At 34.6% G+C, this 17,228-nt stretch overlaps 2 protein-coding genes across 4 annotated transcripts; one reads left to right on the forward strand and one right to left on the reverse strand.

Moving 5' to 3' along the window:
- Window positions 1–823: 823 nt before the first annotated feature.
- ifnphi1 (interferon phi 1) lies at window positions 824–3,487 on the reverse strand. The gene is made up of 5 exons (XM_028456031.1): window positions 3,371–3,487; window positions 2,442–2,525; window positions 2,213–2,359; window positions 2,046–2,123; window positions 824–1,006 (listed from the first exon to the last, which is right to left on the reverse strand). Exons 1-5 carry the CDS (start codon window positions 3,485–3,487, stop codon window positions 842–844), a joined length of 591 nt encoding a protein of 196 aa, XP_028311832.1. The 3' UTR covers window positions 824–841.
- A 1,552-nt stretch (window positions 3,488–5,039) lies between these two features.
- On the forward strand, window positions 5,040–13,305 carry rdm1 (RAD52 motif containing 1). Of its 3 annotated transcripts, XR_003674602.1 has the most exons (9): window positions 5,040–5,182; window positions 5,409–5,512; window positions 5,614–5,793; window positions 6,447–6,575; window positions 6,644–6,812; window positions 10,367–10,465; window positions 10,573–10,646; window positions 11,742–11,970; window positions 12,633–12,690. XR_003674602.1 is itself a non-coding variant. In XM_028454637.1 (8 exons), exons 2-8 carry the CDS (start codon window positions 5,414–5,416, stop codon window positions 13,252–13,254), a joined length of 819 nt encoding a protein of 272 aa, XP_028310438.1. In that variant the 5' UTR covers window positions 5,040–5,182; window positions 5,409–5,413; the 3' UTR covers window positions 13,255–13,305. The 3 variants fall into 3 exon arrangements, 2 of the variants coding, with proteins under 2 accessions (XP_028310438.1, XP_028310439.1); XM_028454637.1 differs by lacking the exons at window positions 11,742–11,970; window positions 12,633–12,690 and adding an exon at window positions 13,186–13,305; XM_028454638.1 differs by lacking the exon at window positions 12,633–12,690 and having other exon boundaries at window positions 11,742–12,341.
- The last annotated feature ends 3,923 nt before the right edge of the window (window positions 13,306–17,228 follow it).

Below are 17,228 nucleotides of genomic sequence, written 5' to 3' on the forward strand. Positions count from 1 at the left end.
ATGTACTGTATATAACCCCGGTTCTATGAGTAATATGAGTGAGATGTCTCACTATGGGGTCTGCATTCCCATATCTGTCAAGTTTTGGATTTGAAAATAAGGGAAATTTTCAGGCACCCACTACGATCCGTCCCACCCACCCAACCAAGCTCCAGTATCACTTATATTTTAAGATCGGTGTACAAGAAATATAAAAACCATCAAAGAAACACCATCAAACATCAAAGGCTTCTTCAGTGCATAGTTCAGTCCTTTTTATCTCTATGGGCGACCAACTCTGTCATGATTAAAAACAAATAAATGGATAAATACCTATATATAAACAATAAATACATCACTTAATACCTAAATATAATATAATAAATGCTATTTATTTAATTACACACAATGAAATGTTATGCAGATGAGGAGGCAGTGAATGAATGAATAGAATATATTTAGGTTTATTTATTAATCGCATTTATCTGTATTTTTCTATTTATTCATTTATTTACTTAATTTTTAATTATGGCAGAGTTAGTCCTCCATACCCTTCCAGCAACAAAAATACTGTAAAACAAAATAAATAACACAAAAGACCAAAAAATTACACAAACTCTTCTTTGTTCTGTAGTATTTTTTTTTATTGGTTTCAAGTTCATCCAGACAGGGAGTAAACAGACAATAATAGTATACAGTCATATAAAAACTAGCTATGACACGTCCAGTGTTTCCCTTTGATCCAAATGGTCCCAATAAATAACAACATATCCATAAATACTTTTAAATAAATAAATAAATAAATAAATAAATAAATAAATAAATAAATAAATACTAATAATGAGGTTAGGTGTAGTCAGGGTCAACAGGGGGCGCTGGTGGAGACGCTGTCTATCTGTAGCTGTGGAGCGTCCGTAGGGCGTCGCCCGCTCGCCGCTGTTAGCATGTCGTTCACCAGCATCTGCATCTGATCCAGATGATGTTTGGTCTCCGTCCTGATGAACTCCCAGGATGCAACGCTGCCTCCCTTCATACACAACAACACACAGTACACAACATTACTACACAGTACTAGTGCTGAGCGATATGGAGAAAATGTTATATCACAATATACAGTATGTAGATTTATATCCCGATAACTATATATACCCCGATACAGTATTTCTCCTTTAAAATGAAATGAAATGAACGAAAGATGGCTATTTATTATATATTTTATTATATATAAAAACGGTGCCTATTTCTCAGAACAGTTAGGATTTCATGACCAACTTCTGCGATTGTTACGTCCTAAAACGCCTGATTTTGCAGCAACTTTTTCCAAATATTGTTGTGAGTAAGACTATTTATTTTTTTTAATAAGGCTTTATTATTTTCTATAACTTTACATAGACTGGTTAATTTCCCAAAAACAAAATCTGATTGCTTTTAAATTATTTATTTCAGATTTACAACAATTGACCAAGATATGGATCATTTATCAGTGTAAAGGTCTAGTGCAGAGAATATTACACAGTATCAATGTTTGTATAAGTTTTTAACACTACAATAAATGCTACTTCTCCTTTAAGAATCTTCTCAATGAAGGAATATTTGTGACTTTTGCTACATATACTGTTGTTACTAAAACCACCAATAATGTCACTGCTATGTTTTTAACCGTACCTGTAGTGAATTTGACTCCATCAAAGATCATATATGATAGTAGAGGTTTGGTTATGTTCTATTGTTTAAAAGTAGGAGATAAATGAACACTAACATTTGTAGTGACACAGTTTGGAACCAGACTAAATATTACTACAGTATGTACTACAGTGTGTTCTAAAGTGTGTTCTAAAGTGTGTTCTAAAGTGTGTACTACAGTGTGTACTACAGTGTGTACTACAGTGTGTTCTAAAGTGTGTACTACAGTGTGTTCTAAAGTGTGTTCTAAAGTGTGTACTACAGTGTGTATTGCAGTGTGTACTACAGTGTATACTACAGTGTGTACTACAGTGTGTTCTAAAGTGTGTACTACAGTGTGTATTGCAGTGTGTACTACAGTGTATACTACAGTGTGTACTCACAGTGAGACTCAGCGTCCTCCTCCTCAGTTTGTTGTAGTACCGTCTCAGCCTACAGTCAGCTCTGAGGTCCACTGACACCTACAGACCAAACACACACACAAACACACACACACATTAGTACCACACACACACACACACACACGTGTAATGCACACGCTAATACTCACACAGCTGCTGATCTCGTCTCTCTGCCTCCCGATGCTAACCAGGAAGTGCTCTGTGCTCACAGGGTCCCAGGATGCTGAGGAAAGGTTGTCATGGCGATAAAGGCCCAGGATCAGCTCCATGTTGTCTCTGATGAAAACCAGCTGAGTCTGTTCCTGTGTAGAGAACCAGTAACTGGTGAGCTCTACCACACACACACACACACACACACACACACACACTGGTGTACACACTTACCTCAGCTCTCTCCATCCTCTCGTACAGGATGTAAGGAAAAGGAAGTAGACTTTTAGACATGGATATCGCACCACCGCCCTGAAACACACACAAAGAGAGAGAGATAATGAAGACACACTGTGATACACAAAAATAAAATGTCAATACAACAACACTTAAAAACATGACAAAAAGACACAAAATAACAACAAAACTACATTTCTATGTTTTTTGTTTCGCGCACCGACGACCAAGTCAAATTCCTTGTGCTGTCCTAAAAACTGTACTTGGCCAATAAAACATTTCTGATTCTGATTTTGATTCTGATAAAACAACAACAAAAAGACACAAAATAACAACAAAACTACATAAAACAACAAAAAGACACAAAATAACAAAACTACATGAAACAACAAAAAGACACAAAATAACAAAACTACATGAAACAACAAAAAGACACAAAATAACAAAACTACATAAAACAACAAAAAGACACAAAATAACAAAACTACATGAAACAACAAAAAGACACAAAATAACAAAACTACATGAAACAACAAAAAGACACAAAATAACAAAACTACATGAAACAACAAAAAGACACAAAATAACAAAACTACATAAAACAACAAAAAGACACAAAATAACAAAACTACATGAAACAACAAAAAGACACAAAATAACAAAACTACATGAAACAACAAAAAGACACAAAATAACAAAACTACATAAAACAACAAAAAGACACAAAATAACAAAACTACATAAAACAACAAAAAGACACAAAATAACAACAAAACTACATAAAACAACAAAAAGACACAAAATAACAAAACTACATAAAACAACAAAAAGACACAAAATAACAAAACTACATAAAACAACAAAAAGACACAAAATAACAACAAAACTACATAAAACAACATAAAGACATAAATTCTCACCATTCTCTCCAGCTGGGTGATGGACTCACTGTTGAGGTGGTGATAGTCATGGTTCAGCCAATGACAGCAGAGGGCTGGGGTCAGCGTGGCGGCGAAGAGGAGAGTGATGGATACCATGTTCGAGAACTCGTTAGAGAACATGTTAGAGAACATGTTAGAGAATGTAATGTGGACATGGTGCTGCTGCTACAGCTTTTATTGCAGAGAGAACAGAAAAACAGAAAGTCCCTCATACTTTCTACTCTCCTTTTACACACTCACTCTGCTCCCTGTGTTACACACAACTACACACCTGCAACACACAACTACACAGATACACACCTGCAACACACAACTACACAGATACGCATGTTACAGACTCCAAAAAAGGTTGTTTTTATTATTATTATTATTATTATTATTGTTTATTATTATTATTATTATTATTATTATTATTGTTTATTATTATTATTATTATTATTATTACACACAACAGTCTATTCCGTTTTGTTTGTGAGTGTGTTGCACTAGTTGTGTTACTGTGTTGTTGTATTGTTCACTTGCTTTTTGTGCAGGTTGTGTGTCTTTTGCATCATAACCGTGTGTTGCATCATCGTATAGTTGTTTAACTGTGTGTGTGTGTGTGTGTGTGTGTGTGTGTGTGTAGGGAAAGTTTGATGAGATCACAGCGTTTCGTCATTTTCGCTTTTCACACAGCTGGGCTTGTCCTTTCACAATAATAGCCTCGTCCGCGGATCTCGTCTGGTTTGTTGATTGTTTGTTTGTTTGTGAATGTTTGGTGTTTTTTTGTTGATTTTTATGTAAACGTCTTCCATCACGAAGCTTTTAATCTGAAACGCTGAGGTGTTTCCTCTCTGGTTTCACACACTGAGCTTTTATTCTGAAGGCAACGTTACTTTCTGTTTGCCGGTGACGTCAGAGCCTTTTCACTTTTCAGTTGTTGAAGAAAGAAAAAAAAGAAACGGTCGGCTATGACGTCACGGTACGCAAGCCTTAAAACATTATTGTTCTTTCGTAAATAATCAGATTAATGACTTTAATTACTGTAATTCGATAACTTAAATATTAATTTATTCCTTTTAACACTTATGTTTATCTACTCCTTTAAATCCCCCCTTTTCTCTGCGGAATCCCCAGTTATTCCCAGTGTTTCCATTACAAACTATTCCTAATTATTTAAGAAAATGTTCAAAAAATAATTAAAATTAAAATAGGTTTATGAATTTATTTAGGAAGGAAAAGAAAAAACAAATCCTAAACAGAAATGATGTCTTCATGTGCACATGTAAAACATTTATGCAACTGAAATTTAGATAACATGTAATATGATTTTAATTATTATTATTATTATTATTATTATTATTATTATTATTATTATTATTATTATTAATAATAATAATAATAATAATAATAATAATAATAATAATAATAATAAATGCTTTTAAAATACAAACTGAAAACACACATAAATAGACCGGAAGTAATACAGAAACCACCTTTCCTTTCTTTTCTGTAGCTTTGATTACATAATTTTTCCACAGATTAGAAAAAAAAAAAAAAAAAAACCTAAATTCCTCAAATAAAACGTCACTCCCTGTCCCGCTCCTTATTGGCCGTCACTTTTGTTCCCGCTCCTTATTGGCCGTCACTTTTGTTCCCGCCCCTTATTGGCCGTCACCTTTGTTTCCGCCCCTTCAAGGAAGCGCGGTAAAAGTAGTTACTGGTTAAGCTAGCATCACTGAGTTTAACTAGCTAACAACGGCTGGTTAACAGGTTAGCCTTTGAAGCCACGTGACCTTCACTGTTCGTCAGGTTAGTGCTGGTCATCAGCTGATTAGCATCACTAGCTAGTTAGCATCAAACTAGCCGGACTACAGTTAGTCAGTCCACTGCTAATTTACTGCTACACAACAGTAGTGTGTGTGTGTGTGTGTGTGTGTGTGTGTGTGTGTGTGTGTGTGTGTGTGTGTGTGTGTGTGTGTGTGTGTGTGTGTGTGTGTGTGTGTGTGTGTGTGTGTGTGTGTGTGTGTGTGTGTAGCTGTGATGCAGGTGGACATCCTGGAGTTCGTACTTCCTGTGGAGAACAATAAGACTCTGTTTGTTTGGGACATTCAGCCCAATCACGGCCACGCACAGATCCACGTAAGTAGTTCATCCTGTCGTCCTCCTTGTTTTTTACGTGTTGTTGTTGTTGACTTTTTGTTGTTTACGTGTTGTTGTTGTTGTTTACGTGTTGTGGTCAGCTAGAGTTGAGCGCACTCTTCTCCTCCTTCGGCCCTCTCTACCTGCTGAAGGTGAGCCCTAACGCTCCGCTGCAGCCGCTCGGTTTCTACGCCATCGTTAAGTTCTACTCAGCAGCTCAGGCGGAGCGCGCTCAGAGGGAGACGGACGGACGCACTCTGCTGCACAGCTCCACCCTGAAGGTCAGCCTCCACCAATCACAGCTGGCTGCTGTTTATCAGCCTCATCATGACCCAATAACACCGTATATGTCAACATGCACGTCATTAATGTAACAATAACTGACAGTAATGAACCAGTACAAATGTTATTAACCAGTGTAAGGGAGAAGTACTTTAACAAGGAGTGATGAGAATTATATTATTAATATTACCAAATTAATTTGCCAAGAGGTGCCAGTATGAACCAGATTAAACCAGTATGAACCAGATTAAACCAGTATGAACCAGATTAAACCAGCATGAACCAGATTAAACCAGCATGAACCAGATTAAACCAGCATGAACCAGATTAAACCAGCATGAACCAGATTAAACCAGCATGAACCAGATTAATCCAGTATGAACCAGATTAATCCAGTATGAACCAGATTAAACCAGTATGAACCAGATTAAACCAGTATGAACCAGATTAAACCAGTATGAACCAGATTAAAGGGAAATAGAGGCACGAAGTGAAAAAAATGTCTTTCAAAGTAAAAACAAAAGAAATCGATGATGATTCTTTTATTTTGGAAAACGATTTTAGGTTGGTTGTGCTCCTTTGTAACAGGAAGTGGAAGTGTTTTACTTCAACATGTTTGAGTTGTTCTTAGGAAAGCTCTGATTGTGTTTAGGTGAGGCTCAGCACCAAGAAGCTACCTCACTTCCTGTCTGGATGCAGCAGACCTTTAAACCACGCCCGCTGTCTGGAGTTGGCCAATCACTGCCTGGGATTTAATGGCTGGACCTCTGACATCATCATGGTGAGGAACTCACAATTCTTGCCTTTTATTTTGGTCTGTGTGTGTAAGATCACTTCCTGTCCTTTCAGGTGAAGGACCTTCCTCCTGAGGATGAGGAGGTAGTAGGTGAGGATGAGGGGGCGGAGCCACAGTGGAGGAGGAGGCTGAGGATTGGCTGCGTGCTGCGTCTCTGCTTCCCTCAGCATGGCAGGAGCACGAAGGGCGTGTCAGTGATGGAGGACGAGGCCGTCTGCTCAGGTGAGACACTTCACCTGGTCGTCATCATATCCTGTGACTGACTGGTGTTATGTAGTACAATTAATTAATTAATTAAATTAATTAAACAGTCACCACTTACTGTACTGTATATCCATGACCAGTTGAACTGATACACAACAGGTGATGAGCTTTTTTTTTTTTTTAAATTAACTTTTTATTTTTGTTCACAATAACATATACTGTGCAGCAACGTTTCTCAAATGGGGGTACATGTACCCCTAGGGGTATGTGATGGCACTACAGTGGATACTTTAGAGAGAGGAAAATTAACAAATGGGATTTTATAATGTTTATTTTTAGTTAAAAATGATAATCATACTAAATATTACCACAACTCACACACCAAAAACACACACAGAGAATAATTAAAAAATACCAAAAAACACAAAATAATGATAAAAATGATGTTGATTAGAACATGAATTAAAAATACAAGAGTCAGTGTTAATCTCACATCAGGAGTGAGATGATCATAAATAATAAAAAAAAATATAGAAATAAATCTGATCAGGAAACACTGAATACTGTTTATTTTACTTATTTACAAAATGAGATTCTTTAAAATGTGTGTTATCACTTATCCATTCCATCATATGATCTATAGATGTGTTCAAATAGTGTTTTAAGCTAAATGTTGTAGTCAGACAAAAGGGGATTAGAGCTATAAAAGTCTGAGAACCACTGGTGTAGAGCACATATAAGATCTTATAAGAAAGAAAACAAACACAAAAAAGGGGGATGAACTATCTCATCATAGAATAAACAGTTTCATCTTTTATTAAAAATATATTTTTGGAGAATAGTCGAGGGGTTGTACAGCATAGACATACATGCTGATGAATAGTTGACTTAACTGGCTACTGTAGTTACCGTGTCTCTCTTAACAACCTGCGATGGTTTATGTGCAAGAAGCGCGCATGTGTGATAGATAACGCATGGAGGAGATGGCTGACACACAAACACACACTATTTATAATAAAAATATACTAAATGAGTAAAATAAAACTAAAAACTAAACAATATTTATACAAAAAGTACACAAAATGACAACAGAAATGCATAAAAATATACAAAAAGGCTCCAAAAACACACAAAATGACTCCAAAATACATACAACAAACATATGAAAATGACTCAAAATACACAAAACTAAATATTTATACAAAAATACTCAAAATAACAACAGAAATGCACAAAACGACACTAAAAAGATACAAAAATACACAAAAAGATTCCAGAATCACACTGTAATGGCAACAAAAAATTATTATTATACAAAAAATGCACAAAAACACAACAGAAAGATACAAAAATACTCAATTATAGCCCTTATGCTCCCACATGAATGCATACTTTCGACGGGCACTGTACTAGTTGGAATAAAAATATTACAGCTTTGCGTATCAGCCGATACCAATATTGATCCGATATGATATCAGCACGAATCATACATACTTTTAGAACTTATTTTGTAGTGTGGAATGTTAGAAAAGGTTTGATCATGTGATTTTACTCAAACACAGAACAATAGTGAGTAACAGTAGGTTACTGTGTTGGAGTGTGAACCACAGTCACCTATAGATAGACGTGCTGGAGCTGAACATTTTATCAGAGAGCTTATATCAGTGATTATAGATGTAGTTCGATAAAATCCGATATTCTTTTACTGGCTGACATTGAACCGATATTGTATCGGGACAGATATTCTCTAAGGGTCACTATTTTGGAAAAAGGCATTGGCCACTCAAAATTTCAATATGGCGGCCATTTTTTAAGATGGCGGCCATTGCTATTCACTGGTTATTATATAACCAAAAAATGCTCAGATTGGGCCAAACCAGGTGTCAGCAGAAAGGTCTGGTCCTCCTGAGTTCGTGGGAGTTTGGTGTTCTTCTGCAAGAGGGGCAAACTTCCACGGTTTCCTGCGGGCGCAATTCAGCCTCTAGCCTAAAACAAATCACATATTCGGACTCGGGGGAATAAAACACGTCCGCTTGGGCTAGGCGGTATACCGGTTCATTCCGAATACCGGTATATATTGTCGTTATGATGTGAATTTTTAACTCATTCAGTTCCAGCCATTTTCAGATTTTCTACCCCCTCAGTACCAGCCGTTTTTGAGCATTTTGACTGATTTTAAAGACCCACAAAATATTTTCTACTATGACTATATGAAATTGATTCTGAAAGATTGAAGCCTTTACTTTCATCAAAAAAGAACTTTTTTTTCGTTCTTTTGTAATCAGCCGTTGAATAAGCAAGTTTTACACAAATCTTCAGTTTCTAAAAAAAAAATCCCTGTCAGTGACTTAATAAGCTATTTTTTTTTTTGCTTTAGTGACAACTGTAACATCTGAACATTGTTTCCTTATATAAAACATAAAAAAACACTGAGACCAGGCTTTTGATGGCAAAATTATTATTATTTATCTGTCTAGGTCAGAGTTGAATGGATTTCTTACTGTATTTTGGCATTCCTCCAACTTTCTCTCCCATCAGTCTGCACACACGTAACTTCCTCTTCCTCCCGGACATGCAGAGTGTCATTGCTTACCCTGTTTTTTTTTTTTATTGTTTTATCTCACCATTGCCACATTATCCATGAGTTCCACACATGCTCTGGTCGAGTGTGTGCTGTTTTGTGCTGCTGGGAACGTCAACTCTCATACGTAGCGCCATTTTCTGTCTCATAAACTCCTTTCCTCCTCTCCCTCTGAGCTCTGCTGAGCATGGATGATCTCTCATCCAAAGGTGCGCTGCTACCTCCTACATGTCACCTATTATTTTGCTATCTGGCTCACAGGCTATTTTGTACACATTTTCAAACACGTTGCTTTATTGTCATCATTTCATATAGAGATTACAGGAATAATCCATTCAAGGTAGTAGTCCGAGCCGCTGCGGTCGCATTGTGTTGCCAGATTCGTGGTTCGTGTTTGGGTGTTTTTTTATTGAAATGGGCAGGTTCTAATCTGATCTGGCAACCCTTTTACTTGTGACGTCACAAATGTAGAAAATTTGAAACGTATCAATTTTCTCTGTGCCATCAGACTGACACAGACCACAAACAAACGACTGGCTGGTTTTATTAAATATTTTGTGTGCTGTGGACACTCAAGTTACCTCATATGTGATTAAAAAAAAAACTGCAAAAGTAGATTTTTCATAATATGTCCCCTTTAAAGCTAGAAATCAAGTTAATGCTGAAGCTAAACTATTGTGGCAAAAAGCCATTGGGTTGCTGTTGCAAACTTTTATTACTACTAGTGTGGAGTTATTCTACAATATTTACTCATCATGACAGTGAAATAGACCATCCTAAGTCAATCTACTGCAGTAATTATTCTCTCAACCAGTAGAAAATGCTGTGAACACCTAATTATTCATGAAGAGAAAAAATACCTTCATATACCGTGAAACCGTTAGAATTTTGTAAAATACCGTGATGTACATTTTTGGTCATACCGCTCAGCCCTAGCGTCCACTGGTGCCATATTTTTACAAAACAAGCAATTTTGTGTGCGTGTGTGTAGGTCCTGAGGACTTCCTGCAGAGACGTTGCAGACTGCAGAGGTTGGTGAGAGAGAACGCTTTGGTTCAGGCTTTCTCCAACGTTCTGCTCATACTGCTAGGTACCCCCCCACACACACACACACACACACACACACACACACACACACACGCGCACACAGATCAGGGTAACTTGTGTGTGTGTGTGTGTGTGTGTATGTGTGTGTAGGGAATGGTAAAGTGATGGTGGAGCTGAAGCACAACGATCTGAATGCTGATGATCAAACTGAAGAAGTTCTACAGGTAACTGTGTCTGTAATCAGAGGTGACAGGTAACAAAGTATAAATACTTTGTTACTGTACTTGAGTAGTTTTTTTCTGGTATCTGTACTTTACTACAGTATTTATTTTTTATTTTTTTGACTTTTTACTTTTACTTCTTACTATTTTAAACAAATATCAGTACTTTCTACTGCTTACATTTTACAAATAAGCTTGTTACTTTTAAGGCCATCAAAGATAGAGACTCAAACCAACAACCACCAAGCTGCTTGTGAAAGGCTTTTCATCAGCATGACTCATTTTCACACCAAAAACATCCATGTCTCCATTCCACAAACCTGGAGTTTTTCACTAGGGACACTGAAGGCACTGGGGTGTGTATATAGTGGCATAGGTGACAGGAAGGGGAGGTACAGGTAGGAGGAGCACATACACTTCTCACCAGACCAGCATTCATGGTCAAACCAGCACTCAGACAAACAGCTGGAAATGTTATGTTTTGTTCTCATTTTATCCATCAAATCCCTCAAATAAACCATCAACTCAACTACAAAAACATAATATTCATAATATATCTTACATATACCTTTACATTTGTGATTTTTGTAACCCAGTATCCTGGATGCAGGACATTTAATTCATGATGATATTGATCATGAATGTTTAAAAAAAAAAAAAAGCATGTTCAAATCCATAGAGAAGGATTAAAAACCCCTTAAAAATCAGCTTTTTTCAAATTTGGTCTGTGAATTATTACCAGTGACTCTTTTCTTTGTTGAATCATTCTTAAAGATCATGTTTATTTAATTGAGTCAAATTCAGTAATGTTGTGAATGTTAAGATAATTATATTATTGGGGAAATGTTTAGAGAGAATGATTGTTTTCCAGATATTATTTTGGACCAGCAGAGGGCGCTGGTAACCTAGTGTTTGGTTGGGATGCAGCTATTCTGCGCAGTGAAGAAGAGATGCTATGCTAGCAGACAGAGCTAATAGAAAAACTTGACTTTAACAGATATTCACGCAGAGCTGCCAAGCCTCACCCTTTGAGTGTGACAGTCATGCAATTTGATGCATTCTCACCACACTTGACATTTCTCACACATATTTCCGTAGCTCGAGTAACTCTGATTGACTGACTGAGATAACCAATCCCAGACCAATCCATGTCTCCTTGTGCCTATATCTAAACAACCACGGGAGGCATCACACAATAATGAACCAATCAGAAGCAACGTAAGGCGGGTCTTGACGAGCCGTGTCAAGACACCTCACACAACACGCACCGACTCATCGACATGCTTTCAGAAAGGAAGTTTCTAGAGAACAGACGCCGTCTGAGATGGTATGTAACTACCTAATTTTGTTCATTGTTTATATTGCTGTGTATGTGCGTTAGTGTTAGTTTACTCGTCTAAAAAACTAACATTTTGTGTGTTTTTCTCACTCACATTTGTATAAGGGTGTGCGGTCTGACGATATTAGATTGTTAAGGATTAAAACATGAGATCGTAGAACCATCTATAGTTCACATTTTAACTCTTGCAGTTCCGTGTCTGTGTCATATGTCTGTGGCCCATACACAGAAGCGCTTAAACAGAGCAGAAGTACGCTACATACAATTTTAATAAAAATATTTGAAAATGACCTTGTCCTAAATGATCTTTTATTCATGTTTTCCATTTAGGGTGATGATTTTAAGTACGTTTTTTTTTTTTTCCCCCATATTACCCACTCCTTCGTGTGTATGTCTGTGCTAGACATTAACTTAAATGAATTAAAACTCTTAATCAGCTACTAGCAGTGTAATGATCACTGCTAGTAGCTGAATTACACTTGTAGGTTATATCATCATAAATACATAATCTAATGTTCATTTGAACTGTTCTTATGATTATTATTGTATGTAATAGTGTATTTCTATAGACATTGATTCAATGAAAAATGACTTGATGTTTGAATGTTTTTTACATGATGATCTTTTTAATGACGTCCTTTCTGTTGCAGACAAGGAGAGCTGAGGTAAAGGTAGCACTGCCTTGGGCCACAGTGTTTTAAGTGGGAGCCTCTGTCATCATCAACATCTGTGATAAACACCTACAACATGAGACATGTCCCCAGATAAATGATGGACAGTTGTTGATATGAAATATTGACAAATAAATGGATTTTGTCAAAGTTCTTGTTAGTTTTCATTTGTAATTTCTGGTTGATTAAAACTATCATTAGGAGGACACAGTACTAAGAGATTCCACCCACTGCCTATGTTTCTGGACATTCCTGGATAATTGTTCTACTTTTTACTGAAGTACATTTCAATCGATCAATCAATCTTTTATTTGTATAGCGCCAAATCATAACCAATGGTATCTCAAGACACTTTACAGTAGAGCAGTCTTAACGACGGACATTTAGTAGCATATACTTTTTTTTTTTTACTTTTGCTCAAGTAAGGGAGAAACTTCAATACTTTTACCAGAGTCATTTTTTGTTCAAGTATCTATACTTTGACTTGTGTACTGAAGACGAGTACTTTTGTCAGTGACTGTGTCTGTTGCAGGTGAATGAGTTTTCTGTACCTGATGAAGAACCTGATGATGAGGACTTTTTGGATCTGACGGTTTCTTAGAGCAGTGATGGATTTGTTTTTATATTTCTTTAATAAATCAATATTATTGATGATTATGATTAGTGGTGCATTATTTCAATTGGTCATTGTTGCAGCTGGTGACCCTACAAACCCAGTGCAGATGAAGCTAGGCACTGAGTCACTAGATAACACAGTCACTAATCAAACCGTAACACCAAGTAAGATTTGATTGGTCAACATGAGCTTCATCCAAACACACTTTATACACGTCATGGACACACACTGATCACACAACAGGTTCAAACAAGGAGTCACTGAGGTCCCTGAAGGCAACACCATCAATTCACTGTCTGCAAAGGACTCACGTACACACACTGACACACACAGATTTGTGTTCATCTGAGTCAGGTTTGGGTTTAAAGGACTTGGTTTGGGCTGGTCCTAGTTTCCATGGTAACGGCTGGTCCCTCAGCGTGGGTCCGGCCCTCGTACAGCTCTCTGCTGCTGACTTGCCTGAAGAACCCACACTGAACAGCAGGGGACATCAGATGGAAGACTGGACCTGAACCTGGTCCTGGACTGACCTTCCACAGCAGCAGACAGAACAGGGCCCGCATTGATCCACAGGGGGGCGCCAGAGTCCACCTGCTGGTCAAACTCACGGTAAACATGGATCTCAATCTGCGGGGCGAGACCGGAAGTAGAGTTTAGTTTATCTATGGAGTTACAATCCTGACAAAACCTTAATCTGAAGGTTTAAAAATATTCATATCAAAAAATGTAAACGTAAATCGAAACACAAATAGGAGTTTTACCAGCTCAGATCATCAGCCAATCAGAGCGCTGCATTTTTAGTCACTAAACCAATCAGGAGAGCACTTCCCTCTCGGAAGCACCACCCCTTCCTCTTCCGTCATCAGTCGACCGGAAGCTGCGAACGGACCGTTAACGTTCAGTCCTCAGGTGAGTTTATTACTTAGTCTGTTCCTGGTTCAGGATTAACGCTCACTGACGAATTTACTGGTTTGTTACTTGCCTTATTATATAGTCTTATCATTTTTCCATTTTTATGCCTCACTTTATTCTTATCTCAAAAAAATAAATGTCTTTTTCATTTGTATGCCTTATTATAGCCTTATCTCTGAGAAAAAGCATACATTTTCTATTTTTATGCCTTACTATAGCCCTATCTAAAAATATATATATTTGTCATTTTTATGCCTAATTATAGCTTTACTTCAGAAAAAATATTTTTTTCCATTTTTATGCCTTACTTTATTCTTATCTCAAAAAAATAAATGTTTTTTTCATTTTGATGCCTTATTATAACCTTACCTCAGAAAAAAACACATTTTTTTTCCATTTTTATGCCATATTATAGTCTTATCTCTGAAGAATAAATCAACATTTTTTTCAATTACATGTCTTACTATATCCTTATATCAGAAAAACAATAATTATTTTTTTCATTTTTATGCCTTACTATAGCCCTATCTAAAAATATATATATTTGTCATTTTTATGCCTAATTATAGCTTTACTTCAGAAAAAATATTTTTTTCCATTTTTATGCCTTACTTTATTCTTATCTCAAAAAAATAAATGTTTTTTTCATTTTGATGCCTTATTATAACCTTATCTCTGAAAAATAAATCAACATTTTTTTTCAATTACATGTCTTACTATATCCTTATATCAGAAAAAAAATATTATTTTCATTTGTATGCGTTATTATGGCCTTATCTCTAAAAAAAATCAACATTTTATCATATATATATTCCATTTTTATGCCTTATTATAGACTTATCTCAGAAAAAATAATTATTTTTTTTAATTTTTATGTCTCACTATAGCCTTATCAAAAGAAAATATATTTTCATTTTTGTACCTTATTATAGCCTTACCTCTAAAAAAAATCATAAATGTTCTATTTTTATGCCTTACTATAGCTTTATCTCTGAAAAAAAATAAATATTTTTTCATGTTTATTGCTTACTATATTCTTATCTCAAAAAAAAATTAGTTTTTTCAATTTTTTTGCCCTATGTAAAAATATATATATATTCCATTTTTATGCCGTATATAGCCTTACCTCAGAAAAAAAAAACATTTTTTTTCCATTTTTATGCTTTACTATATTCTTATCTCAGAAAAAAATAATTAGTTTTTTTAATTTTTATGCCTTACTTTAGCCTTATCTAAAAATATATATTTTTCCAATTTCATGCCTTATTATAGCCTTACCTCTGAAAAAAATCATAAATGTTCTATTTTTATGCCTAACTATATGCTTATCTCAGAAAAAAATAGTTATTTGTTTCATTTTTATGCCTTATTATAACCTTACCTCAGAAAAAAATATGTTTTTCAAATGTTATGCCATATTATAGTCTTATCTCTGAAAAATAACATTTTTTTAATTACATGCCTTACTCTATCCTTATATCAGAAAAACAATAATTATTTTTTTCATTTTTATGCCTTATTATAACCTTACCTCAGAAAATATTTTTTTTCAAATGTTATGCCTTATTATATATAGTCTTATCTCTAAAAAAATCCTAAATGTTTTATTTTTATGTCTTACTATAGCCCTATCTAAATATATATATATTCCATTTTTATGCCTTATTATAACCTTACCTCAGAAAAAAAATATGTTTTTCAAATGTTGTCATATTATAGTCTTATCTCTGAAAAATAAATCAACATTTTTGTCAGTTCCATGCCTTATTATATCCTTATATCAGAAAAACAATAATTGTATTTTTCAATTTTATGCCTTATTATAGCCTTATCTTAGAATTTTTTTTCTTTTTTCTGCCTTTATTATAGCCTTATCTAAAAAAAATTTTTTCCATTTTTATGCCTTGTTATAACCTTACCTCAGAAAAAAAAATTTTCAAATGTTATGCCATATTATAGTCTTATCTCTGAAGAATAAATCAACATTTTTTTTCAATTACATGTCTTACTATATCCTTATATCAGAAAAACAATAATTATTTTTTTCATTTTTATGCCTTACTATAGCCTTATCTAAAAAAATATTTTTCCATTTTTATGCCTTATTATAACCTTACCTCAGAAAATATTTTTTTTCAAATGTTATGCCTTATTATATATAGTCTTATCTCTAAAAAAAATCCTAAATGTTTTATTTTTATACCTTACTATAGCCCTATCTAAATATATATATATTCCATTTTTATGCCTTATTAGCCTTACCTCAGAATTTATTTTTTTTTTACATTTTTATGCCTTATTATAGTCTTATCTCTGAAAAAAATCATAAAATTTCTATTTTTATGCCTTTCTTTAGCCTTATCTAAAAAAAAAAAATATTTTTCCCTTTTTATGCCTTATTATAACCTTACCTCAGAAAAAAACACATTTTTTTTTCCATTTTTATGCCTTATTATAGTCTTATCTCTGAAAAATAAATCAACATTTTTTTTCAGTTACATGCCTTATTATATCCTTATATCAGAAAAACAATAATTGTATTTTTCAATTTTATGCCTTATTATAGCCTTATCTTAGAATAATTTTTTTTTCTGCCTTTATTATAGCCTTATCTAAAAAAATTTTTTCCATTTTTATGCCTTATTAGCCTTACCTCAGAAAAAAAAAAATGTTTTTCAGATGTTGTCATATTATAGTCTTATCTCTGAAAAATAAATCAACACTTTTTTCAGTTACATGCCTTATTATATCCTTACCGCTAAAAAAAATCATAAATGTTCTGTTTTTATGCCTTACTATAACTTTATCTCTGAAAAAATATTTTTTTTTTCATGTTTAATTCTTACTATAGCCCTATGTAAAAATATATATATTCCATTGTTATGCCTTATTAGCCTTACCTCAGAAAAACAATAATTGTATTTTTCAATTTTATGCCTTATTATAGCCTTATCTTAGAATTATTTTTTTTCTGCCTTTATTATAGCCTTATCTAAAAAATTTTTTTCCATTTTTATGCCTTATTATAACCTTACCTCAGAAAATTT

This window comes from Gouania willdenowi, chromosome 8 (genome assembly GCF_900634775.1).
Source record: "Gouania willdenowi chromosome 8, fGouWil2.1, whole genome shotgun sequence".
In the NCBI taxonomy this organism is placed as follows: Eukaryota; Metazoa; Chordata; class Actinopteri; order Blenniiformes; family Gobiesocidae; genus Gouania; species Gouania willdenowi.